The sequence below is a fragment of the Phascolarctos cinereus genome, unplaced genomic scaffold (assembly GCF_003287225.1).
Source record: "Phascolarctos cinereus isolate Bilbo 61053 unplaced genomic scaffold, phaCin_HiC Scaffold_4;HRSCAF=312, whole genome shotgun sequence".
Lineage (NCBI taxonomy): Eukaryota > Metazoa > Chordata > Mammalia > Diprotodontia > Phascolarctidae > Phascolarctos > Phascolarctos cinereus.
The window spans coordinates 644,574,989-644,602,543 of NW_027555847.1; the positions used below are offsets into that span (position 1 = coordinate 644,574,989).

At 37.9% G+C, this 27,555-nt stretch overlaps 1 protein-coding gene across 3 annotated transcripts in view; it reads right to left on the minus strand.

Annotated features, from left to right (window-relative positions):
- Nucleotides 1-27,555, minus strand: part of TRAPPC9 (trafficking protein particle complex subunit 9) — a 942,595-nt gene that overhangs the window by 435,232 nt on the left and 479,808 nt on the right. For all 3 annotated transcript variants that reach the window (XM_020967021.2, XM_020967026.2, XM_078153761.1), the window contains one exon: nt 24,885-24,995. In XM_020967021.2, the coding sequence (XP_020822680.1) occupies nt 24,885-24,995 (111 nt within the window). The remainder of the gene's footprint in view (nt 1-24,884; nt 24,996-27,555) is intronic.

Here is a 27,555-nt window from a genome sequence, read left to right on the forward strand (position 1 = left end):
CTAGAAATACTATTAAATGATTCCAAAATAGGCTAGCACTCATACTTCTTTTCTCCACAGCTCCAAATCTTATCTAGGAAAATCCATTTTTTTCTCGAATGAGTGAGAATTTTTTTTTTGGGGGGGGGGTCAAGTCATATATATAGCTACCTCACAGGGCTATTAGTCTATGAGGAAGACAACTAAAGAACTATAAAATATGAGTTCCTTTCATTTTTAATTAAATTTTTTCAATTAATAAACATTTATTTTCTTTATCCTCACCCCCCTGCACCCCTAGCCCCTCTCTGGTGAAAAAAAGAAAAAGAAAATCCTTGTAACATTCCTATGGTGTCCATATCCAAAAACAAATGTCTCATTTTTTCTATTTAGTTCATCACCTCTCTGTCAAAGTGTAAATAAAATCATTCATCATTAGTATTCTGGATCATGCTAGGTCACAGTGCTGGTCTTAGTTCTTAAATTTTTCAAAGCAATCCATATTTACAATGTTGTTATAGTATAAATTGCTCTCAATTCTGCTCATTCATTCTGCATCAGTTCATATAAATCTTCCCAGATTTCTATAAAACTGTCCCTTCTGCCATTTCTTAAGTCACAATAACATAGGGTATGTAGGGTGGGGAAGGGTTAGTGGAAGAGATAAGAATGATGCCCTGAGCTTAGAGAACACAGTAAGGTGATAGCCCAGAGGTAAGAGAGATATTATTCAACAAGTGTTAATTTACCAATAAGTGGTAGAACTGGGACCCAAATCCTAAACATATAACTAAATTCAGTGCTTTATCTATATGGATATTCTTTCTTCTAAAAATAACTCATCTCTGCTGAGTTTATGTCCAAGACTCGATATTTCTGGATTTAAGTTACCTATACACAGGCCATCATCCTAATTCTCACCACCAGCACCCATTCCTAGCCCTGTGGTCCTCTTGCCCCTGGTTCTCTACTATGTGAGCTTTCACTTTATGCTACCCAGAATCAGGTCTCTACCTCAATTCCTGGCCAGCTCAAAATGACCCACCTCCTCCCTGGTTTCCAGCTCCACTTTCTGTGAGAATGTAAGTTCCTTGAGGCCATATTTGTTTTAGTAACTCTAGTACTTCACAATGTGCCAGGCACGTAGTAAGCACTTGATAAATACTATCTAACCATTTGTCTGTCCATGCATCCATCCATTCATCTGTCTCATCTCTCTTATCTATCTATCTGTCTAATCTGTCTGTCTAACTTTGTACTGCCCACATCACAGTCCTGTTGTGAAGAACAAATGAGACCTTCCTAACTATATCATACTGAATAATCCAGAGCACCACGTTCAATCCAAGATATCATTGCTTAAGAAGAGTATTGATAAGAAAGATAGATAGTATATCAAGAAAGACATGCAGGACACTGATGCACTTTGAGACCATGCCATATGAGAATTAGTTGAAGGAACTGAACATGTATGACCTATAGCAGGGAAAACTTGGGGGGAAGACAAGGAGGATGGGCAAGATAGCTGTGTTGACATGTTTGATGGGTTGTTACATGAAGGAGGGACAAGATTTGCCACAAGAGGACATAATCAGAAGGAAAAGGGATAAAGTACAAAAAGATAATTTTAGGTATGATGTCAAGAAAAACTTCTTAACAAGGAGAGCTGCCCCAATACTTCCTCCATGTCCATATCTGTGAAGAGCTCATAGAACACCTCAGTTCGAATCACAATGTGACAGTGCCTAGGTACATGATCTTAAAAAAGTGATTCTAATTTCTTAAATTTTAAAATGAAATCCTTAATACCTTAATTATTTTCCTCATAACATTGTTGTGAGGAATATATTTTATAAACCTTAGAGTACAATGAATGTGATATTGTAACTATAAATTTAATTCTCACAACTACCTGAGAGGTAAGTGATATAGTGATTCTTATTTTACATATGAAGAAACTGAGGGTAAGAAACATTAGGTGACTTTTCCACAGCTATTAAGTGTTAGAGGTGGGATTTGAACTTAGGCTGTCATTATTCTAAGTCCAGCATTCTCTCTCCTACATCATTTAGTTGCCTAATGTGCCCCTGAGAATTAACTTGACCTCAATTAATTAATAATCTATAAAATTAACTGGATGGATTAGATAACCTTTAAGTTTCTTTCCAGAATGAAATCTATGATCCTGCAAAATCAAAATCTATGATAAGACTGAAGCAACTACAACAGTTATGTGGAAATCAGTAAAAAGCTATGTGATGTTAGCAAAGTCACTAACCTCTCTGAACCTCAGTTTTCTCATCTGTCAGAAGAGAAGGGGACATTGCTCCTAGTAATTATAAATTCCTTTCGATTTTTTATTCTCTCAGAGCCTTGATTCTTCTCCTCTACGCAGTAAGATAGTTAAGACTACACAATCACCAAGGTATCTTCTTCCACTTTTAAATTTTATGATGTCCTAGGCATCTGAAACTGCTTCAGCTGTGAATGAACCCTCCTTGAACATGCAGGGAGCTCAGCATTAGTTTCTTGGCTTGTCCAAAAACAAGCCTGACCTCCCCACCCCAACCCCCAAATATCAGCAAACACTAGTTTATTTTCATAATGGTTCAGGCACCATTATGTCTTGGAGTGTTTCTTGGAAGTCCAAACATCTACTGTGCCTCTAATATCCTTTCAACTGTACCAGTACTCCCTATGTTTTTCTTCCTGGGCAGCTGTTAAAAACGATGAGCCATAATTATCTGACTTGAGTGTTGATCTAAGGCTGAGATCACGCAGGAAATAGTCTAATCACTCTCCAAATTTCAAACAGTAAAACATATTTGCTTTTAAAAAATTGCATAAAAAGGATTGGTGGATTAAAATAGATAATAAAATGTGACATTATGGATCTCAGCTTGCTCCTCAAAAAATATAAAAGGGATAGAATATTAATAAAAATAATAACTTACAAGACAACAATATATTATTGCCTGAGGAACAAAAAAAAAAGAAAAAGAAAAAGCTGCTCTTCTCTCTGAAGATGGTGTCAGCATTATTTGAACCTATCCCTGGAGGGAAGGAGAAAAAGGGTTGATGTCTCTTTCCTCACTCAAGGCAAAATGATGAACTGTGAACATATAACAGCTGAAGAGGATGTACAGACACAGGTGAATTTGACCCTGAAGTTTGGGACCCCTAGGTACCTCTTGTGTTTTATTTCTTTCCTTATGTATGTAATAAAACAATAATCCTAAAATCCTAAAAAAAATCCATAGAAGCCACCTTGTAAAATTCAAGAGGTCCAGAGTTTCTGAATCTTCAAATAACTGACAACTGCACCTCACGAAGTGCTTACTGGAGATGACTCTTTCTGGAAAATGAGCCCAAACCCACCCAATCTGGCTTTACTTAGTGAACAGCTCAGTTGAAATGTAAAGTGTTTATCTAGCAGATCCTCAAACTACATCACATCTAGAATTAAGTATCAACCTCCAAGGGGAGTATAACAGTAGTCACTTTATCGTCGTTGCTTCTTTTCCATTTTTCTATCAATGCACACTTATAAGTCTTATGTGTATTTAGCATTTCTTTTGAGAAGAAGAAATAAATAACTGTCTTCTACCTAATTTACACTATACACTGGTACTCTTCCATTCAACTTTTTGAGGACACTTAAACACAAGTCCAAACTTAAGGTTTAAGTAATTTTCATTTGGGCTCCACAGTGTAGGTGTAAGGAGCCAAAGGGGGCAAAAAAAGAGACATGCTTTTTGTTTTTTAAGGTAGTCAGGCTCCCCAAGAACTGAAGTAAGTCTCTGTGTATGAAGCAACAGTTGAGAAGGACCTCTTGGTAAACAGGAAGAATGTTCAACCTCCATTTCTCCATATCCAACAATGATTCTTATTGTTACACAAATATAGAAATAAGAGCCAAAGCAAATAAATGAATAAAATTTGAAAGTGAGTATGCACGATGAAACACATAAAAGCAAAGAGATTTTAAATGTCTTACCATGGATCTTTAAACCTGTGCTACTTACATATTTTTCATCTTAGTCTCCAAAGCTGTAAATATTGAATAAAGTATACTAGTAACTACATCATCTTCCTTAATTCTTTTTAAACCATTTTTGTCAATCTGATATGGATTTGTTGTCATTTTGTCTTTTTTGAACAACTATGTATTTAACACAATGGCTTCCAAATTTCATACAGTGCTGTCCCCCCTTTCAACAAGAACATCACTGAGGTCCTGCAGTTTTCAGGACGGACGGACGGACAGAAGGAAGGAAGGAAGGAAGGAAGGAAGGAAGGAAGGAAGGAAGGAAGGAAGGAAGGAGGGAGGAGGGAGGGAGGGAGGGAGGGAGGGAGGAAGGAAGGAAGGAAGGAAGGAAGGAAGGAAGGAAGGAAGGAAGGAAGGAAGGAAGGAAGGAAGGAAGGAAGGAAGGAAGGAGGAAGAATCATTCCCTTTATTGATTAGCAGTTAGGTGGCACAGTGGATAGAGTAGTGGCCTTGGAACCATGCGGCTTTTTTTCTTTCTTTCTTTCTTCCTTCCTTCCCTCCCTCCTTTGCTCCTTCCTTCTTCCTTCCTCCCTCCCCCTTCCTGCTTTCCTTCATTCCTACCTTCCTTCTTTCTTTTGTTATTTTAGGAATGGGGCCTCAGTAATGTTTTGGTTAAAAGGAGGGACAGCCACATATAAAATTTGGAAACCATTGCATTAAATTTAATTCTGCCTCAGACATTTACTAGATATGTAACCATGGTCAAGTCACTTAATCTCTCTCTACATCAGTTTCCTTGTCTAGAAAATAAGGAAAAAAGTAGCACCTACCACACAGAGTTGTAAGGATTATACACACATTCACATATATGTGTGTATACATGTGTACACACATGTAATTTATATATCATTTGAAGATTTGCAAAGCACTTTACAAATATTATCTCATTTTTTCCTCACAACAAGGTAGGCACTATTATTATGATCATTTTCATATGAGGAAACTGGGACAGAGAGAGGCAACTTGTTCAGGGTCACAGCGCTAATTAATTGTCTAAGGCAAGATTTTAACTCAGATCTTTTTGAGTCTAGGTCCAGTGCTCTATCTACTGCTCCATCTGGCTGCCAACGTCTATTTGTCTGTATATGTAAAATAATTAATAGTTGTACAATTAGAGGCAGCTAGGTAGTGCAGTAGATAGAGTGCTAGAACTGAAGTTAGGAAGATTTGAGTTCAAATCCAGCCTCAGACACTTACTAACTCTGTGACCCTAGGCAAGGCATTTAGCCTCTTTGTGCCTCAGTCTCCTCAGCTATAAAATGGGGAAAATAAGGTACCTATCTCCCAAGGTTATTGTGAGGATCAAATGAGATAATAAATGTGAAGTACTTAGCACAGTGCTTGGCACATAGGAAGCACTATATAAATGCTAGCTATTATTGTTGTTATAAACACATATACATATGTGTGTGCATATATCTATATCTGTCTATCTATCTATATATATCTTTAAAGGTATTTATCTATCTTTAAAAAACTGCATTAATGCAAGCTATTATTATCACAAAGTCCTGCCTTAATTCAGTACCCATGACTAAATTATATACTGTAAACACATGAAAAAGAACCAAGTAAGATAAGGACACAAGGATATTTAACGTATATCTGGAGTATTTCTTTATTTTCTTTTTTTTTCTTTTTTTTCTTTTTTTAGGCAATTGGGGTTAAGTGACTTGCCCAGGGTCACACAGCTAGTAAGTGTCAAGTGTTTGGTCTGAGGCCACATTTGAACTCAGGTCCTCCTGATTTCAGGGCCGGTGCTCTATCCACTGCGCCACCTAGCTGCCCCATTTCTTTATTTTAAAAATGCCACCAACACAAGAATGTTAGGAGCAAGTGATTTAATACAGCATTTTTCAAGAAGACAGTTTAAGTCTGCATGGTTCTCCCCAGCCTTATATACATTATCATTTCTCCAAATAAGAAGTAAACATGGCTTCCAAGGTGAAGGGGCTGTCAAACTAAACAACAAATTAACCACTCAATGTAAATGGAAGATAGCAAGCTACATGTCTTCACATAGATACAGATATATACACACACACACACACACACACACACACACAATCTAAACAGTGCTTTCATCTTGTGGTATCTTTCACCAACGATATCACATTGTCATTTGATTTTACGGTTATAAAATTGTCAACATGTCAAGGAAAGACAGAGACTGAAGGCTTTGAGCCTGAATATGGAGATCAAAATGAACCAACAGAAAAAGGTGATGTCGACCAATATACCCTGATATTCTCCAGACACAGCCAATGTAAAATGTAAAGGAATAAGCTGTGGCTGAATCCATTTAGAGACTTACTAGCACCTATAATTAAAATTCAATGGGAACAACATTTTTAAAACAATTAAAAAACAATGAAAGATTAGTTTGGATGAATAATTTTAAATAGGACCATAATGGATTTGGGAAGTGTCCTAACACAAATCTGTATAATACTGATGAAATATATGATTCATCACCCTAAAGCAACTTTAGAAAGATTAATTTCTCACCAAAAAGGAGGAACAGAATTGATTGCATTCTCAGGGCACGATAACCAGGTCAAAAACTTACAGAAATATTTATGGAACAAGGAGGCATCACTTCATCAAACAATAGTGAAGTTTAAGAATAGATATAAGCCAATGGATTTCTCTAATATACCTGAAAAAAGAGTGGCCAAGATCCAATAGTACAATCAAAAGGTCCTACATTAACGTCATCAACCAACAATGTTTACAAAGAAGTGTCAAACAAATAGGTTGAGTCTTGCGTTTTTTTTCCTATGGAAATGGAGATTAGAAGAGCAATTCAAGACCAGGTCGTTATCACCAGAAATTATAGACAGATTTTCCTTAAGGAATCTAGACTTAGTGATCAATCCTGATTATACAAGGACATAGTAAGAAACATTGCAGCACACTTCTATAGACTCCCCAAATTTAGCATTTACAGATTAACCTGGCAAAATACAACTTGCTGGATGGAATTATACAGCAGAAACTAACAATATTCGATAAAGTAAAAATAAGTCACTGTACTACAAAAAGAGACCTCAAAATATCTTTGAGAATTCAAAAAATGAACTGCACTAGAACTGGAACATTATCATAGAAAGAACTGTTGCCAAAAAAAATTGCCCAGGAAGAACAATGATCCATAACAATTTAAGAACGATGGTTTTTAATAGATATCACCATACTAAATATTCATAACATCCAAGCTATGTAAAACAAAAAGACTTCAAAAATAGAAGAGGTACTATTTTAATGAAAAATAATCTTAATATAATGCTGGTCTGGCCTCCTGTAGCATCTCCCCACATGGGCAGGCAGAGGAACCTGCTTCCCTGAATGGAAGTGCCTTGGGGAAATTGTAGAGTAAAAGTATACATTCTGCATATGGTTCTAATTTGCTAAAAACCATGTAGTTAGAACAAGCCCTTGTTGACTGGCTATAAATCTAGAACTGGAGATGTTTTCAAAAAGGCCTAAGTCAGGAGCAGTTAGGTGGTGCAGTGGATAGAGCACAGGCCCTGAAGTCAGGGGGACCTGAGTTCAAATGTGGCCTCAGACCAAACACTTGACACTTACTAGCTGTGTGACCCTGGGCAAGTCACTTAACACCAATTGCCAAAAAAAAAAAGACAAAAAGGCCTAAGTCACCTTTGCCCTAGCCTCAAAGGCTATTTCCTCCTTGGCTACACTTTTGGTAGATCTTTTGGACTGCTTAGTAGATGGCATCTGGTAAGAGACAATGCTGTGAGAAGGGAGGCCTCCCCCCAAGGGCACCAGGTAGCATTGTGAACATTGGCCTGGGTTTGTTGCCTGACCTGGGTGCTTGTTGTTAAGTTTTAAGTGAAGAGAAAGCGTTGTTCTGATGTCCAGGTGTTTGTAGCCAGCCTAGCAATGATGCCATGAAGAACAAGAAGTGACCTTGGGAGTGATCTTTAGGATCCATCCCAGGGTAGCTGTGTGACAAGGACTCCCCATCAGTCATACCACATTGGGACATCAACTTGGAGTGGTTAATATTATGTAGGAACTCTGCTACGAATAAGGCCACTCTTTTCAGAGACAGGGAACGGTGTGCCATCAATGTTACAGAAAAATTTTGAACATTTGTTCTTGCTATAACTTTCACAGTAAATATCCTTTTGTAAAGTGTAATTGATTTTAAATAGTTAAATGGAACTAGGGTGGTCAAGTCACTGGCTATTAAAAATGAGGGGAACACAGACAATAGGAGACTTGAGCTAACAGTATTAAAGGAGAGAAATCCAAACCCCTGAAGGTACCCCACCCTCAACCCTGAGAGCAAATACAGCAGCTTGGTTCTGGGAGAGCAAACCAGAGCATACTTGCCGAAAATGGTTTGATGTAATGGAAAGTATATTGTGTTAAAGGCGGGAAAATCTTCCTAAGCATTGGGGTGGGTTCCCCATCAATGGAAGTCTTCAAATAGAGAGAGGATGATCACTAGGAAAGGATTTTGTAGAAAGGACTCTTATTCAGATATAATTTAGATTTTGCATCTTTTAAGGTTATTTCCAAATCTGGCCTCCCTTGATTCTGTAAAGAAATCTAGACTCAGGTATAAGCTAAGACTCTTCAAAATTATAGCTCTATTTAAAATAGGAAGGGACCTTAGTAGCCATCTAATGCAGCCCCTACATTTTACCAAAAAGGAAACTGAGGCCCAAAGAGGCTAATTACTGAACATCACCCTAAGGAGAAGGAGAAGGGCTTCAATTTGAAGCCAGATTCTTTGATTTGAAATACAGTGCTATTTCCACCATACCACATGACCTTGCTTTCCTTTACTATGCCAGAATTTCCTCATATATAAAATGAGGAAGTTGGACTGAATCATGGATTCTTAATGTTTTTTTATGTCACAGACCCCTTTGGCATCTTGTGAAGTCCATAGGCCACTTCTCACAACAATGTTTTTAAATTAACAAATTAAAATGTGTAGGATTATGAAGGAAATCAATCATATTCAAATACATTTATCAAAATATTTTTTAAACAAGTTCATAGATCTAAAGTTAAGGACTTTTGGACTGAATGATGTCTAGGGATCATTTCCACTTCTAGCATTCTGTGATTCAAAATACTGAATTTGAAGTCGAGACCTGAGTTTAAATCCCAGATGCAATACTTACTATCTATGCAATTGACCTTGAGAACTCAAATGACATAATCTCCAGGGACCAATTTCCTGGTCTAAAAAATTGTAAAGTAACACTCACATTATCTCTCTGAAAGGATTTTTGATGTTCTCAAAGTCAAGTAGAAACAGATCCCTGGGATCTGCATGTTGACTTAGAAAATCCCCAGCTAACATTATTTATGTTGTATTATGTTTTTATTTATTTCATTAGAAATTTACCAACTGCATTTTAATCTGGCTCAGCACACTCCTCTAGGGTATGCTTTCAGCAATATTGCTCTAAAATTCTCCTCACTTCTCTGACTCAATGATACCACTGTCATCCCAGTCAGAGACTCAGAATGTCACGCAATCATCTTGGATGCCTTGCCCTCTTCCCTTACCCCTCCCATATCTGATCAGTTGCTGTCAATTTTAATTATACAATGGAATATAAATTAATTTGACTCAGTTTGTTACATGAGTAACTACATCTGTAAGATGTGGTGCTATTTCATGTGCCTACTATGTGCGAGGTGATTTACATATCTTATCTCTTTCATTCTTCTTAATAAGCCTTTAAGTAAAGTACCAGAAGTATTTTTATCACCATTTAAAAAATGAATTTGAGGCTTAGGGAGATTAAGTGTCCTACAGAACCGTCAGAGTTGGAAAGTACCCCAGAAGGAAAATAATCTTACTACTTTTTACAGATGAGGAAACTGAGGTACACAGAGGTTAAGAGATTTGGCCATAGTCAGAGCTAGTATGTATCAGAGTCAGGATTTAAACTCAGATCTCTCCTAACTCTGAATTCAGGATTCTGTAGGGTGGCAGCAAGCATACCCTTTCAAAGGAAGTGTGAAATAGAATATCTATCCAGTGGTAGCCTCAACAGGCCACCACAACCAAACTGATCCAGGAAAGGAGGGAGCAGGAGGAGTCAAAGATGATTTCAAAGACTTAAGAAGTAGGTTAGCTCTAGGCCATCAGGTTTCTTTCCAAGGAATCATCATTTGTCCCACTTGCCTGAGAACTTTCCATAATTCATCTGGATGCAAAACCAAGATTCATCATGACAGGGCTGATATATTCAGATCATCATATAAATAAATCTTTCTACTGATGACAATGTTTGGAATCCTTCAATGCCAGACATGTTGTGTGCAGAATGTTAATGCAGAATCACTAAGGGATAAGTTGAAGTGAACTGGGAATTTCAAGCCATGTAATGAGATACTATCTATTACTATAAATCACAAAAAATTTATTCATATTACTGTTATCATGAAATTTAATTTTTACAGTTTGATAATCATAGAAGAAACAATAATTACTATATCTAAGTTTTTCAATAAATTAAAGCAAATGCTATTGGCATTACATTGTATTTTTTTGAGACAGTTCATACAGCTTCTTTTAGAAACTCCTGCTGTTGTGCTTGGCCATCTTTAAAAACTGTAAATTAAATGTCTAATTAAAATCATAGGATCATGGAATATTAATGCTGGAAGGAATTTTTGAATAGAGATATCAGAATTAAAGCATTCCATGGAGATCAATTAGTACATAACTCCCTCATAGTACATACAGATGAGGAAACTGAGGTCTAGACAAGGGAAATTATTTACTTGCCTAGAATCTTAAAATATATGCAGCATGGTATATGAGCCAGGACCAAGACCTGGGTTTTCCAACTCCTAATCTAGCACTGTTTCAACTATACCAAGCTACCTCATGTAATTACTCAGATATACAGATTGAGCAGCTATTGAGAGTTACTGTACTATCTCCTTTCATTGGTACTATATTCATTAATGACTGCCAAAGAGTCTTTCAACTCCATAGAAAGATAATATTCCATTTCAGACTGGAAAAAAAGGAAAGTATTGCTGAAATTATTTCATGCATATGTGTACATAGTTATATCTTAGCGTATGACAGTAGGAGGAAGGGGTAGAGAAATCACTCATGAAGTATCACTTTTGAAGTATAATTTAAATCAAAAGGAGCACTAGGTTTTCTTGACATTCAGTTCCACTATCAGGACATCAGCAATGAACACAAGAGAAAGAACTATGATGACAACAAAAAAGAGGCTCTGCGATTCATGCATTCAACAAGCATTCCTAGTATCTACAGTGCTTGGTTATAGAAACCTAAAGATAAATGACACAGATCTTGTTCTCAAGGAGCTTAAAATCTAATAATACAGAAAACCATATATATCAATAACTGTTTCAGAAGGAGAATGAAGTAAGTACGAAGAGAGATGCAGGAAAGTGCCATGAGACACTTTTAGAGAGAAACCTCACCTTCATCTGAAGACTTCAGGGAAGACTGCATGGTACTTGAATTGGATTATGTGGGGAGGATCTTCAAGACATATAAATAAAAGTGGGAGAGTCTAGTTCAGACATGAGAGGTGACATGGACAAAAGTCAGGGAATAGGAGAGGACAAGGCAAGAACAAGTGATAGAGAGTGGTCTAGTAGTATTTGAAGGGAAATAATATCAGATAAGGCTGAAAAGGTAGGTTGAAGATATAATGAAAAGGACCTTGATTGGTATTATCAGAAGTTTATATATTATTCATAATCACATAGAAGGGGGGGGTTGCACATAAGGCATCAATAAGTAATTTTTTTTTTAAAAGTCAGTACCAGAATTGTTATCAGTTACATGTATGCAGGCAACTCAGGAGCATCACCAATGAGTTGTATGGATGAGAGATCAGGTGCTTTTCCATGTGTGAATTATCACCTTGTGGGCTTGTATGTTTTTCCCCCATTTGGGTAGAAGTAAAAGGGGCTGACCTAAATGACCTCCAAGGACTTTGCTATCTTTAATATTCCATGTAAGCCCCTTCCTCTTCTAACATACTTATGTTTTAAAGATCCTTCTAGCCCTGACATTCTATGATCCTAAGAGGAATAACCATTTAACAGCAGACAGCAAATGCTGTTTTATTTCAAAGGCAAGAATGTTTTTCTATTGCTATATATTATCTCCATGACATCTAGACCCCAGTATGGGTACTTTTATGTAGTTTCCCATACCTTATTAATTTCTTTCCTCTGTCTTTCAATTGCTGCATTTATTAAGCACCTACTACGTTGGTGGCACTATGCTATGCCCTGAGAATACAAAGAAAGGCAAAAGAAGTCCCTGTTCTCAAGGAGTTGACAATCTAACGGGGAAGAAAACAGGCAAATAATGATGTACAAAGAAGATACAGATGTGGAGACAATCTCAGAAGAAGGAACTAAGTTTAAGGGGACCAGGAAAGGCTTCTAGCAAAAAGTAAGAATTTAGCTGAGACTTGAAAGAAGTCAGGGAAGCTAGGAGGCAGAGATAAAAGGGTATTTCAGGAATAGGGAATAATAGCCAGTGAAAATGCTCACTCAAGAGATAGAGGATAGAGGCATATAAGGAACAGAAAAGAAGCCAGTACTGATGGATCACAGAGAAAGCAGAAGAAAAACAATGTTTAAGAAGACTGGAAAGGTAGAAAGGTGCCAGCTAATGAAGGGCTTTGAAAGCCAAACAAAGGATTTTATATTTGATTCTGGAGTAATAGGGAGTTTAAATGGTCAAAACTCTGTTTTAGGTAGATTAGTTTGACAGCTGAGTGGAAAATGGATTGGAATAGAGAGACACTTGATGCAGGAAGGCAAAGTAACAGGCTACTGCAATAATCCAAGCATGAGATCATGCACCTTCACCAAGGTGGTGGCGCTGCCAAAGGTGAGAAAGGAGCATATATGAGAGACATTATGAAGCAGAAACATTAGTATTTGACCACTTATTCACTATGGGAGGTGATAAAAAGTGAGGAGTTGAGGATGACACCTAGGTTTGGAACAAAGGTGACTCAAGAAGATGGTGGTACACTTAACAGTAATGGGGAAGTTACGAGAAGGGAATGGTTTGGTAAGGTTGTCTAATGCCCTATTCTCTGGCATGTGTTTTGTGTTTTACCTAGTATTAAATGCTCCAGAAAGGTCAAGAGGAATAGAACTGAGCAAAGGTAACTTTGGATAAACCAGTTTGAATTGCTAAGGGATACTGGTTGGTAAGACCAATCAAAGTCATGGTCACAGTTCACTGTTATTGGGAGGAATTTTTAAAGCCCACAAAGACCATTTGTCTCATTACTCAGTTGAGAAAACTGAGGCCACTCGAAGGGAACTGACTTGCTAAATTCACAAGGTCATTTGATGGCAGGGTCAGGAAAAGCATTATGACTGCTAGAACTCCAGCGAAATTCAATGCTTTTTCTACCAAATACCATGAGCACAACTACCATCACAGGCTGGTTTCACCAACTGGGAACTGAACCAAAGTTAATCTGAGATCCCATATTTCTTACAAGCCTCAGGAATCAAAAGGGATTACTGACAGCCCTGGAAGTGTCAGACGGTAAGTCATTTCAAGAGAGGTGATCTAGGGAGGAATACAGACACATTTTCCAAGAGGGGGAAAAAACTGCCCCATTCTAATCTAAAAGGAATAAAAATTACACTTAGCTAACCATTTTCTTTTTCTACCCAACTCCTACCCTTAAACTAAGGGCCTTTAATATCCAATTAGAGGTTCCCTCAAACTCTGTAACTTTACAGTTCCTTAGCCTCCTTAAATCTCATAGTCTTTGTTAAACCTCAGGCACAAATAAGGATGATTACATGCTATATCTCTCAATCATCCATACATGTTCCATTTCCTAATTAATTATCATAACTTCCCATCATTTCACATCTTTCTATGTTTAACCCTTCCTACACATCTTTGCCTTCTCCACCTATTCTTTGTCCTTGCTAAGACATCTGATTCCCTCCATCTCCTGCTCTGACTTCACTTTGCTCATTGCTAAACCTTAATCCAATACTTAGCCATTTCAACTCCACACAGTCCTCTTCTCTTGAATCTCCTTGTCATTTGTAGCATTGCTGCTCTTCTCTTGTCAAACCCAGCCTGAATTATTTTCCCTTCTGCTTGCTCAACTCCTACCTAACAGCTATTAAACACAGCTGAAGGAAAATCTCACAACCTTGTTAACTAGGTACATTACAAAGTCATGTTATTTAACTGCAATTGGGCCCTCCCTGAACAATGAAGTCTTTTATATCTCCCTAATTGATTCACTAGCTCACTCTCAATAGAAGCTATTCCAAAGTGTCGCTGCCATCTTCTAGCCTCCCACACCTCCTCCTTCTCTCTTTACTCACCTTCCCCATAAAGACCTTGCCTCTTTATTAAAATCATTCAAGTCATTCAACATGAGCTTCTCCAGTTCTCTTCATCTAAGAATTCCAATGATAGAAACTCCCACTCTCTCCTCCTTTTCCCCAATCTCTGATAAATCTTCTTGAATTGATTGCATCCTCAATCATCTCCTCTCTCTCAAATATTCAGACTCTCCCTATCAGCTGATTTTTTCCCTATTGCAAATAGGTCCATCTCACCCATCCTTAAAAAACTTGACGAGCTCCTAGCATTTCCTTCATCTACCACTCTGTCTCTCTTCCCTTTCTCAGCCAAACTCCTTGAAAAAGCTAGCTTTGTGGCCTAACCATACCAGATCTAAAACTGTATTAGAAAGCAGCAATCATCAAAACTATTTGGTACTCAATAAGAAGCAGAGTGGTGGATCGGTGGAATAGATTAGGTATACAAGACACTAAAGTCAATAACCTTAGTAATCTACTGTTTGATAAACCAAAAGCCTCCAACTTCTGAGACAAGAACTCATTATTTGACAAAAACTCTGGGGAAAACTAGAAAATAGTATGGCAGAAACTAGGCAAAGACCAACATCTTACGCTGTATTCCAAGATAAGGTTAAATGGGTACATGATTTAGATATAAAGGCAGATACTAAAAGCAAATTGAGAGAGCAAGGAATGGTTTACCTGTCAGATCTATGGAGAAGGGAAGAGTTTATGACCACATAAGAAATAATGAACACTATGAAATGCAAAACAGATAATTTTGATTACATTAGACTAAAAAGTTTTTTACACCAACAAAGCCAATGCAACCAAAATTAGAAGATGAGCAGAAAGCTAGGAAACAATTTTTACAGCCAGTGTCTCTGATAAAGGCCTCATTTCTAAAATATATAGAGAATTGAGTCAAATTTATAAGAATACAAGTCATTCACCAATTGATAACTGGTCAAAGGATATGAACAGGCAGTTTTCAGATGAAGAAATTAGAGTTATCTAAAGTCAAACAAAAAATGCTCTAAATCACTATTGATTAGAGAAATGCAAATTAAAACAACTCTGGGGTACCACATCACATCTATCAGATTGGCTAACATGACAAAATGGGAAAATGATAAATGTTGGATAAGACGTGGGAAAACTGAAACACTAATGCATTGTTAGTGGAGTTGTGCACTGATCCAACCATTCTGTAAAGCAATATGGAACTATGCCCAAAGGACTATAAAACAGTGCATACTCTTTGATCCAGTAATACTACTTCTAGGTCTGTATCCCAAAGAGATCATATAAAAAGGACCCACATGTACAAAAAATATTTGTAGCAGCTTTTTTTGTGGTTGCAAAGAATTGGAGATTGAGAAGATGCTCACCAATTGGGGAATGGCTGAACAAGTTGTGGTATATGATTGTAATGGAATACTATTGCTCTATAACAAATGATGAGCAGGCAGATTTCAGAAAAACCTAGAAAGACTTACATGAATTGATGCTGAGTGAAGTAAGCAGAACCAAGGAAACATCATATACAGTAATAGCAACATTGTGCAACGACCAACTTTGATAGACTTAGCTCTTCTCAGCAATGCAATGATATAAGACGATTCCAAAAGATTCATGATTGAAAATGGTATCCACATCCAAAGAAAGAACTATGGAGTCCAAATGCAGATCAAAGCATACTATTTCTTCTTTTTTGTATTTGTGTTTTTTCTTTCTCCTAGTTTTCCCCTTTTATTCTAATTCTTCTTTTACAACATGACTAGTGAGGAAATATGTTTCATATGACTGTACAAGTATAGCCTATATCAGATTGCATGCCATCTTGGGGAAGACAGAGAGGAAGAAAGGGGAAAATTTTAGAACTCAAAATCTTAGAAAAGTAAATGCTGAAAACTAAAAGTTATCTATGATCACTACCTTCACTTCCTCTCCTTTTACTCACTTTTCAATGCTTTGCAATTTGGCTTCTAACCTCATCTGAAATTTAGATGAAATTTAAAATTCATCTCTCCAAAGGCACCAAAGATCTATTGGGTTTTTTTTCTCTCAGTATTAGTCCTTCTTGATCTATCTCCTTCATTTCACACTGTTGACCACTTGCTCCAATAGGATACCTTTACAAACTCTGAATTTTTCTGACATTATTATCTCCTGGTTCACTGCCTACATGTCTGATTGATCTCTTTCAGTCTTCTTTTTGGATCATAATCTATATCAAAGCCCCCTACGCGTGGATTTTCTGCAAAGTTCTATCCTAGGCCTTCCTTTCTTCTCCATCTACACTCTTTTTCTCTTGGTAATCTCATAAGCTCCCATGAGTTTAACTATTAGTTCTGTGCAGATGACTCCCAGATACATGTATCCAATCCCAGTTTCCCCCAAGACTCAGTAGGGTATCACCAATTGCCTATTATGCATTTCAAACGGGATGACCTGAAAACACCTTAAACTTAACACGTCCCAAACTGAACTCATTATCTTTCCCACTAAGCACCCCCTTCTTCCAAACTTCCCTGTTTCTTTTGAGGGCACAACCATTCTTCCAGGTTCATAAAGTCACCATGATCCTGGACTTTTCATTCTGTCTCATCCAACACATCTTATCAGCTACCAAATCTTGCTATTTTGACCTTCACAACACCTTTTGTGTTCAATTCTGCTTCCTTCTTACAGCTACCACCTTCATTTAGGTTCTCATTACTCTTACCATGATTATTGCAACATTTTCCTATGGTTGACCTTGCCTCTACTCTTTATCTCAGAACATGCTACATACACACTGTTGACAAAGTAATTTTCCTCAAAAAAACAAAAAAGTCTGACCACGTGACTCCCCTATGCAATCAAATCCAATGTCTTCCTGATGCCTCCAGGATAAACTATAAACTGTTCTGCTTAGCTTTTGTACCCTACAACAGCCTTGCCCAAACTTATCTTTCCAGCCTCATTATACATGAGGCTTCCATACTTGGTGATCCAGCCAAACTGGCCTTGTCTCTATTCCTCACATACAACACTCCATCTCCTATCTCGTGCCTTTGCAGTGGTCTTCTCTCATACCTCTTTACCTCTGCCTATCAGAGAGAAATCCTCTCTTCCTTTATAAAGTAGCTCAGGTAGGGTATTCTTTCCACAATTTCCTCAAACGTTAGTGTCCTCTCTCCCAAACTACCCTGTCTTTAACTATATTGTACATAACTGTTTATTAACTTTATGATGTGGTTGACTTCTGCCCAGCAACAATGAGAGCCTTGCTAAACCTGTATCTGCTCAGTAAGAGGGGGCCCTATCTGTCGACAAGAAGACTTGTTATTTTCTGTGTACATGACTTACCCCTAATGTTTATGCCCATATCCTTGAATGTTGCAAATTAAGTTCCCTGCTTTATGACCACATCTCTGAACTGTTTTGTAAAGTACTCCACACACCTGCATCTCCTTTCCTGCCTCCCCTTACATACCTGCTTCCCCTTTCATGACATGCTTCCTTGTGGGTAACCACCCATGTAGAAGCATACCCCACCCCCATCACTAGCTGAGTGCCCAAAACTTGGGTATAAAAGTAAACCCCTGTCTTATTCCAGGCTGTTAGTCTTCCCCTAGGACTAGCTCACCACTTGTGACAATAAAGTTCTCTTGTCTAGGAGAACCTCTGCCCCCTGAATTTTTCTAGACAACTCAACTCCAAACATCACCTACTCTTCACTTTATATTTATGCTGTATGTATTTTTATATGTACTTGTTATTTCCCCAATTAGAACATCCTTGGTACCTGTGTCTCAGGACCTAGAATGGTGTCAGGACCTAGAAGAGCAGCAATAAGACAAAAGGAAAAACAGTTTACTAAATACTTGCCAACTGAGTTATTGATTTATTAACATAAAACAAAAGCTGATGTTCAGATAGCAATTTCTGGGTCACTGAATTTTCCTCAGAACTCTCCTATGAGGAAGACAGGACAGATAAAAACGTTTGCCATTTTATAGAGGGGAAAAAAAATGAAGAGCAACACGAATGAAGTGGCTTCTCCATACCTGGTAATTTAGAGCTGGGATTTGAACCCAGATCATCTGAGCTATAAGTCTGGTGCTCTTTCCCTTAAAAATCCACTCCCCCATTAGCTCCTTAATTTGGGTAAAGATGAATTTGATGAGAAAGAATGCCTAACCTCAAGATAGCAAGGGCAAGAAAAACTTAATTTTTAGTTTTGTGGTCAGTAAGTAGCATAGGTAAATTGAAATGCTCCAGGCCATGTTTCATTCATTAGATTTGCCTGAAATGAAATAAAGTGATGGTCTTTGATCAAAGAAACAATTGCCTAATAGGACCTTACAGAAAGTCACAGGCAGAGAGATGAGTCACTGTTATAGAAAGGACCTTTGAAAAAGAATCTGTGAAGGTAAAAGGTATTTTCTATGACATAACTGTTTAAATGTTATTAAAAAAACCAAATCTCATTAATATCAAACACCTCTGCCTAGGAATTATGCTTGCAACAATGAGTCAGGAAAATTTGAGAAAAAAACCTTAATAATGGTTCCCATTTCACTAACTTTAAAACTGCTAAATACTTTTCTCCCAACAACCCTGCAGGACGGTAGTGTAGATATTACTGTCCTCATTTGATGTGAAGCTGTGCTCTCCTGGGGACACAAATGATACAGTGCCTTCCCCAGTTGGAAGCAGTAGTTACATTTCTTATTAATGTCTTGCTCCTCGAGGTCTTAAGCTAACTTATATGTAAGCTCTTTAAAGGTTAAAAAAGTGCTTTATCGACATTTTCTTATTTGATCATCACAATAAATGTTTGAGGCTGGTACCACAAGTATTTTTATCTTAAAGCAGTCGGGCAACATGGAGGCAGGAGCAGCAGACATAAAGTTTAAGAAAGATCCGAGTTCAAATGATGCCTCAATTATTAGCTGTGGGACCCTGGGCAAGTCATTTGACCTCTCTCTCATTTTCAATTTCTGTAAAATGGGGATCATAATGGTACCTAGGCTGTTATGGGGCATGAAGTGAAATAACATATGTAGGAAGCACTTTGTAAAATTTTATTGTTATTCTTATTGATTCAAAATTCAATTACTGAAACTGAGAATTAGAGAGATGAAGTAAAATGCCCATGGTCCTGACCCTCAAATTTAAACCTCTTTCCATTACAACATATGTACTTTTAAAATTTTTATAAAATATATGGTCTTCTCTACAATCCCATATGAACTGTTGTTCCTCATAATGGAGGGCCTAATTATTTGAAATCTGCAGATAATTTCCAGGCCTCGTTTGAAAATCCTCTCATTACCAAACTCTACTTGAGTCCTTGCAGGTGGGCAGATTGTGCTTATTTCCTCTCCTCCATCAGCTCTGCCTCCCCTATGGCAGAGTTCTTAATTTTCAAAGAATAGTCAAAGTGTATCTATTCATTTGACCTTTTTGTTCAGTCCTGTACAACTCTTTACGACCCCATTAGGAGTTTTCTTGACAAAGATACTGGAGCAGTTTATTATTTCCTTCTCCAGCTCAGATGAGGAAACTGCGGCAAACAGGGTGAAGTGACTTGGTCAGGGTCAGCTAGTAAGTGTCTGAGGCTGAATTTGAATTCCTGACTCCAGGCCTGGTGCTCTATCCACTGTGCCACCTAGCTGCCCCAATTTGACCTTTACTTCCAAATAATATAAAGATGAATCTGGATTTGAATTCTGAATGATAAAATCTTTATTTTGAAGTAGTGTGTGAATAGTTGTAAGAACACTGGATTTGCGGACAGGATAACTAGGTTCAAATTTTGGCTTTGAAATTTACTAGCTGTGTGACCCTGTCCAAATCACTTAACCTCTCAAATCTGAGAAAACTTTCTATGACTGTAAGGTGCAAAGCAGCTGCAGATCTGCACTGATAGATGGAGTTTGGAGGGGAAGATGTATGACATACTAGTTAAATCACAGGTCTGTACCAAAAAAAAAAAAAAGTACCTATCCCATGCAGTTATTATGGGAGGGCTTTATTAGTTAAGGCCTTGGTAAACCACAAAGTATTACATAAATATGAGTTGTTAATATTATCCTGGAGCTCAAGGGGAACAAGTGTTAGGGAACTTACATATCAATTGTTAAAATCTGCTAAGTTCTGGTGGCAGAAAGCATCCACTCAGCCTGAATACCCACAGAAATGTCCCATACCCCATTGTTTTAATCTGTAAATGGCCTCCAATTCTTATGGAAGGAAATAGATTATAAATCTTAAATGAATAACAGAATATCTATTAATGGATGAAGCTTATTTTCCTGAGGCCATGAATGAAATGGTTTATTATTATTTATATTAATAAAACCACAATTATAAAATGCCTTAAAGTACTTTCCCTTTAGCAACCAGAAGAGATAAAAGCAACATTATACTAAAGTTCCCATGTTAGAAATGTGGAAATTGAGAAGGTAAGTGACTTGTCTACATGCCTACATATATAAGTTATGTAAGTATAGGTACTGTGTATTATTATGAACCATGCCTTCAAGGATCAGAAGGTATGATGCCACAAAGATCACCGAAGGTCATCAAAAGGGCATGAGCCCAGCAACTTCTGACCATCCCCTCTCTGGATGATGGAGTCCCTCTAACTTGCTTCCAAATAGTAGCTTCCCAGATACAGTGTGATAAAGTGAAGGAGCACATGAGAGTAAGCCCTGAACATATTGGTATTTTGTATAATCTTGTCCCCAAAAGATGGGACTACTAGAAGGGTCTATATGGGGGATGGCTCAGCAAGAGCCAGATCTACCTCCTCCTAAGAACTAGGGATCTAGTTTTATTGTTTTGACATAGAGGTCAAACACATTCTTTCCTCCACCAGATGTTGATTGCTTAGTGTCCTCCAAAGGGCCCCAGAGTCTGAAAAACTTCAGTAACGAATGGAGCCAACTTCTATAGAACTGTCTGAAGACCAAGAGTGTCTGGAATCTTTTGGGAAATGTCCAAATGGCTCCAAAAGGAGATAAAGTCTGCTATCCTCCTGGGAGGCACAAGGAGCTGATAAGATCCTTTTACCAAGCTGAGAGAAGATAATCCAATGTTTAGGACAACATGAAAATTATTCATGGATCTCTTCTCCCAAGGGATAAACCAGAGACCAGGAGGCCTTCATATCATCCCATTTAACTGATCAGACTGTACATCCCTTAATTTCTTCATGAGAAACAACCTTCTATTTAAACAATAAAGAGAAACTGAACAACCCCTTTCAACATGTAACTTCTAAACTCTGGATCTTTTCACACCAACAGGGACAAGAGATCATCAGAGGATGCCATGTACCTTTCTGACCCAAAGATAGCACATAGGACATGGAATAGAATATCCCTGCCCTGGTGAATAAGTTGGCTGGGGAAACAAGGGAATGGGCAGGGGGAGATATTGGCTTATTATTCTTGAACAAAAATTATTATACACTTATTATTTGCAAGATGCTATTCTAGGTGCTGGGTAAACATAGCTATTAACTGACCACAGTCATCCAGCAACATAACCACATAAAGTCTCACCTCTGGTTATGGCTGAATTTGTAACAGTTATTCTAGCATTCCTTCAGGTTGCACAACTACAGCTAAATCTGCACCATGAGGAAGTCTGTGAAACTTGGGGAACCAGGTCTAGACTTTATATCAAGGCTTGAAATAACTAAATAACTAGAGGCAGGAACTCAGGAACTATGTGGTACTTGTGCTCCCAACACTGCTAGAAGAAATTCCTGGAACAGATGTATGACACATCCAGTCCTAGCCTCCTGCCAGACCCTAAACATAGCTCTTTCTCCAAGGCATTAATCACTACACAACTGTGCAACTAACCCAGTTATAAGAGCACAACTTTTGTCTAACCAGATAAATTCATTAATCAAGACAAGAGATATTACCTGTAAATAATTTTTTGCAAAAGATTTGTCAAAAGGTCAACATGTATCCCTTTGCCTGACCACAATAATATCTGCTGAGAAAAGTAGAAAGTTATAGCTCTGTCAAAACAATGTCACTCAATGCCATCATCACTTGAGACAAGTTTCCAATGAACCTGATACCTAACCTGATGCATCAGCTAGACTAGTGGTATTCACCAAATTAAATATTTGGGGGAAATATAATGTGATCCGAATTCAGGGGGGAAGAGAGAGGAAGACAGCCTGCTTGACCTAGCATGGTCTTCATAAAGACAGGGGTATTCTCTTCCATATAAAAAAAAAATAACCTTGAATTTGTTCAGAGATTTATGAACTGAAGATTTCAAGACTTGCAAAAAACAAGCTGGTGTGCTAGCGACTCCACCAAGCAGGCTGGATTGATCTGAACCATCCTATGGCCCTAACACCAACAACAGCTTTTTGACAGGTTGTAGAAATGATCATTTGAGAGAGCCAGAATTTCTCTATCACATGAGTCTGGCAGGGAGGTATCGTGGGTGTGTAAGGTTGAGGCTGTACTAAAATAGTAAAGCCCTACATCAATGAAAGATGTATGTACAGTGGGTTCCTAATTTTTTTTATTTATTAGCATTGCTTCATTCCTTTACTTTTTTCTTTCTTTCTTTTTTTTTTTGGTGAGGCAATCAGGGTTAAGTGACTTGCCCAAGATCACACAGCTAGTAAGTGTCAAGTGTCTGAAGCCAGATTTAAACTCGGTTCCTCCTGACTCCAAGGCTGGAGCTCTATCCACTGTGCCACCTAGCTGCCCCTCTTTTACTTTTTTCACTGACAGCTCTTTTCAAAGTGCAGAAAGATCCCAAGACATTCAAAATATTTGTTGAACCTAATTAATGTCACATGTGAAAACATATTCAATTATCTGAAGTACCAATTTATTTCTACCCTTATTTTGATCTACTCAGGCCCATAGACTTTTACAGGCTACATACAAAGCCCACCAAACATTTGCCAATGTGTTCAGAATATTCAGTTATATCTGTAGGCAAAGGACTCTGGGGATAACCAACACACTTGCTACAATCCCTGACAAGTCCTTGCAATGCCTGAGATAGATGGGCTTGCTTCACATCTCAAAGATATGATGTGAATCTGGTGACACTAGAAAGCTTAATTCCTTCCCTTTGTTGGACCTCCCTCCTCCTCCTTCACTGAAGCCACCTACCTGTTGCTGAAATAAAATATTAGGCTCCACAGCCTTCTTTGTCATATTACCTCTGATCAGAGCCCCCCAGTTCTCATTTATGAATGCTATCTATGATTCTCAACTAAAAGCAACGCTCTTTTTTTTTTTTGCTTTTAGGCAATTGGGGTTAAGTGTCATGTTTGGTCTGAGGCCGCATTTGAACTCAGGTCCTCCTGACTTCAGGGCCAGTGCTCCATCCACTGCACCACCTAGCTGCCCCTAAAAGCAACACTCTTAATAACATATTAGATCGAGTCTAGCAGGCAGATAAAAGACAAACTGAAGCCAGAAACAGTGTCTCTCATGCTTTCTACCATCAAGACTACTGTCTCAACTGTGCATATAGCATGGAATGACACCATAATGGTACTGATTTATCTAGCCAAAATGTGAACTATAGTTTGTCTCCAATTTTTTTCCCTGCCTTATCATCTGTACCGCTATTTACATGGTCAACGATTACTTGGGTGATTTGGAGCTTTCCAAAATATACCCTGTGGGAAGGCAATCAACATAAGAATAGAGAGGAAAGGGCAACCACCATCACGTCCTCAAGGAACCTTAGGAATAAAGGATGCTTTCATTACCTGTAGAACCAACAAATCTTTCTAGAGGTTGACAAATCCTTTCCACTAAGCCAATGGTGAGGCCATAGCCTACCAAAGATGACGGCTATCCTGCCTACGTAACTATTTTGTATTCTACCCATCATCGTGTCGAATCACCTTAACTCCGAACAATACTCAAAGAATCCTTCAAAGAGAAAAACCTAAACATATGCAAAAAAAACCCTGACCCCTCCAATATCAGCTAGATTGTCAGGTCTCAAATTGAAGCACTGTGTGAGAACAGACTGTGCTATCACTGTCATCTACACTTTTCCCTGTATAGTGTGTTCATTCAAATAGACACTTGATTTGGCACTCTAAACACTTTTAGCTTGACCCAACACAGGCTTTTAACTCTCTACACTTCCGCATTTCTTGGTGAAAATGGCAGCTGGCAGTTACTACCATTGATGTCTATCCAGGTCTGAAGAAGCAGTTGGTATGGAGACTCAGAGCAGCTGCATCACCAAGGGAAAGCTGCTTAGGAAACAAGAGTGCTCAGGTACTAGATAGCCTGCCTCTTGAGGAAACAAACCCTTTTCTCTAGCACAGATGAACCATAGTTTCTGGAAACTCTTCTAGTCCCTAATGACTAAGAGGGATACCACCACCAGTGTCCCATCAAATTTACCATCCTGTTAAATGCCTGAATCCTTGGTACTGATATGATACCAAAAAAAGGAATGCTCATTAATGTTTAGAAGCACTTACCTTTGACATTCCCCAGCATGTAGAATGAGCTCTTCATTGTTCTTAGCACTGATAGTTAGCTCATGCTCTGTAGAGTTGAATACATCCAGAAGCAGATGGCATTGACGGGTACTGGGTGGAAAAGATATAGACATATTACTAAAAAAGAATCATATTCATCTTTCACTCTCAAAGAGGAAACTGAAAAATTGTTAACTTTTTAAGCCATTGTCCTTCCCTTGTCCTCTCATTCTTGCCTACCTCCTCCTCCCCCAAGAATATTGCTTCTCTTAAGGGACATATGCAGACCAGAAATTTAATTTTTAAAATATTAGCTATAAAGTGAATTCTACCAAGCTAACATCAGGCTACACTGTTAAGTAGAATCATAGAATCTCACAATCAAAAGGACCTAAATGAAAACTAGTCCAAAAGTCAACAATCAAGAATCATTTATTAAGTACCTACTATGTACCAGGCATTGTGCTAAATGTTGAAGGAAGGAAGGAAGGAAGGAAGGAAGGAAGGAAGGAAGGAAGGAAGGAAGGAAGGAAGGAAGGAAGGAAGGAAGGAAGGAAGGAAGGAAGGAAGGAAGGAAGGAAGGAAGGAAGGAAGGAAAGAAGGAAGGAAGGAAAGAAGGAAGGAAGGAAGGAAGGGAGGGAGGGAGGGAGGGAAAGAAAGAGAAAGAGAGAAAGAGAGAAAGAAAGAGAGACGAAGTCCCAGAGTAGTACAGCCAGGTGAGAATACATACATAAACAAGAGTTCCTGTTACAATATTCCAAACAATCAATCATCCAAGCTCCACTTAAAATACTTCCAATGACTAAGAAAGCGCCATCTCTTGAAGTAGTTGTAATTGTTAGAGGCGCCTCTTCGTGTTATCAAGCCAAAACTGATTTCTATATAAATTACACCTACTGTTTCAGATTCTATTCTTTGAGGCCAAACAAAGCCAAGCTAATCACTTTTCCACATGATAACTCTCAAACTACTAAAGAAAAATATCAAGTCTCCTAAATATTTGATTTTCTAGGCTCAATCTCTCAAGTTCCATTAGCTATTCCTTGAAGCAAAGGCTTATTGACCACTTCTAGGGAGGGTGGAAAGAGATGGCCTCATAGCTAAGAGCTGGACTAGATGGTCTTTGAGGTTCTGATTTTGTGATGCTATGAATGGCAGTTTCCAGTCCTCTTACAATCTTGGTCACCAGTTAGACAAAATCTAGACTAAGAAGTATAAATAGATCTGAGAATACCATTGCCCAAAAGAACCAGGTGAAAAAAGATCTGTAACAGATAAACATCCTTATTGGTGACGTAGGAGAAACAATATACCTTGTCATTTCAGCAAAATGTAGCTGCCAGAGATTAGAAATAGAAATTTAAGCCATTCTCAGATTCCCACATTTAAAAAGTCAAGGTGAGAAGTCAACTGTTCTGCATATAGGAAGAAGCATTCCTTTTCCACTGTGAACAGCTTTCTAGGAGGCAGCATAACAGTGTAAAAATGCAAGGCTTTAAGTCAGAAGAGTTAGGGTCAATTCCCTTCTACTTAGGAGGCACATAACTTTTGGCAAGACACTTTCTTTCTATGGAGTTTAGTAAATCAGTCAGTCAACTAGCATTCATTAAGCACCTGCTATGTGCCAGGCATTGTCCTAAACACTGGAGATACAAAGAAAGGGGAAAAAAAAAAAAGAAAAGAAAAGAAAAAGAAAAACAGTCCCTCCTCTGAAGGAGTTCACAGTTTAATGGGGAGAAAATTCACAATTATGACATAGATGAACTATAGACAGAATAAACTGAGATCACCTCAGATGAAATGGATTAAAATCAAGGAGAATCAGGAAAAGAAGTCTTGTAGAAGGTGGAACTTTAGCTGAGAAGTGGAGGGTTGTGTTTGAGGAACAGCAAAACAGATCATTGTCACTGTACCAGATGGAAGAAGAGTGGTAATACACAAAGATACTAGGTTATTAAGGGCTCTAAGGAGAAACAAAGCTATCACTCTTTGCAGATGATATGATGGGTATACTTAGGGAATCCTAGAGAATCAAGTGAAAAAATTACTTGAAATAATAAACAACTTTAACAAAGTTGCAGGCTATAAAATAAACCCACATAAATCATTGGCATTTCTATATATTACCAACAAAGCTCAACAGCAAGAGATAGAAAGAGAAATTCCATTTAAAGTTGCTGTAGACATTATAAAATATTTAGGAGTCTACCTGCCGAAACAAACCCAGGAACTATATGAACACAATTACAAAACACTTTTCACACAAATAACGTCAGATCTAAATAATTGGAAAAACATCAGTTGCTCATGGGTAGGCCAAGCTAATATAATAAAAATGACAATTCTACCTAAATTAATTTATTTATTCAGTGCCATACCAATTAAACTACCAAAAATTATTTTATAGAGTTAGAAAAAATAATAAGAAGATTCATCTGGAAGAACAAAAGGTCCAGAATATCAAGGGAACTAATGAAAAGAAACACGAGGGAAGGTGGCCTAGTCACACAAGATCTTAAATTGTATTATAAAGTGGCAATCATCAAAACTGCTTGGTACTGGCTAAGAAATGGAGTGGTGGATCAGTGGAATATGTCACGTACACAAGACACAGTAGTCAGTAATCTACTGTTTGACTACAGTAATCTACTGTTTGATAAACCCAAAGACC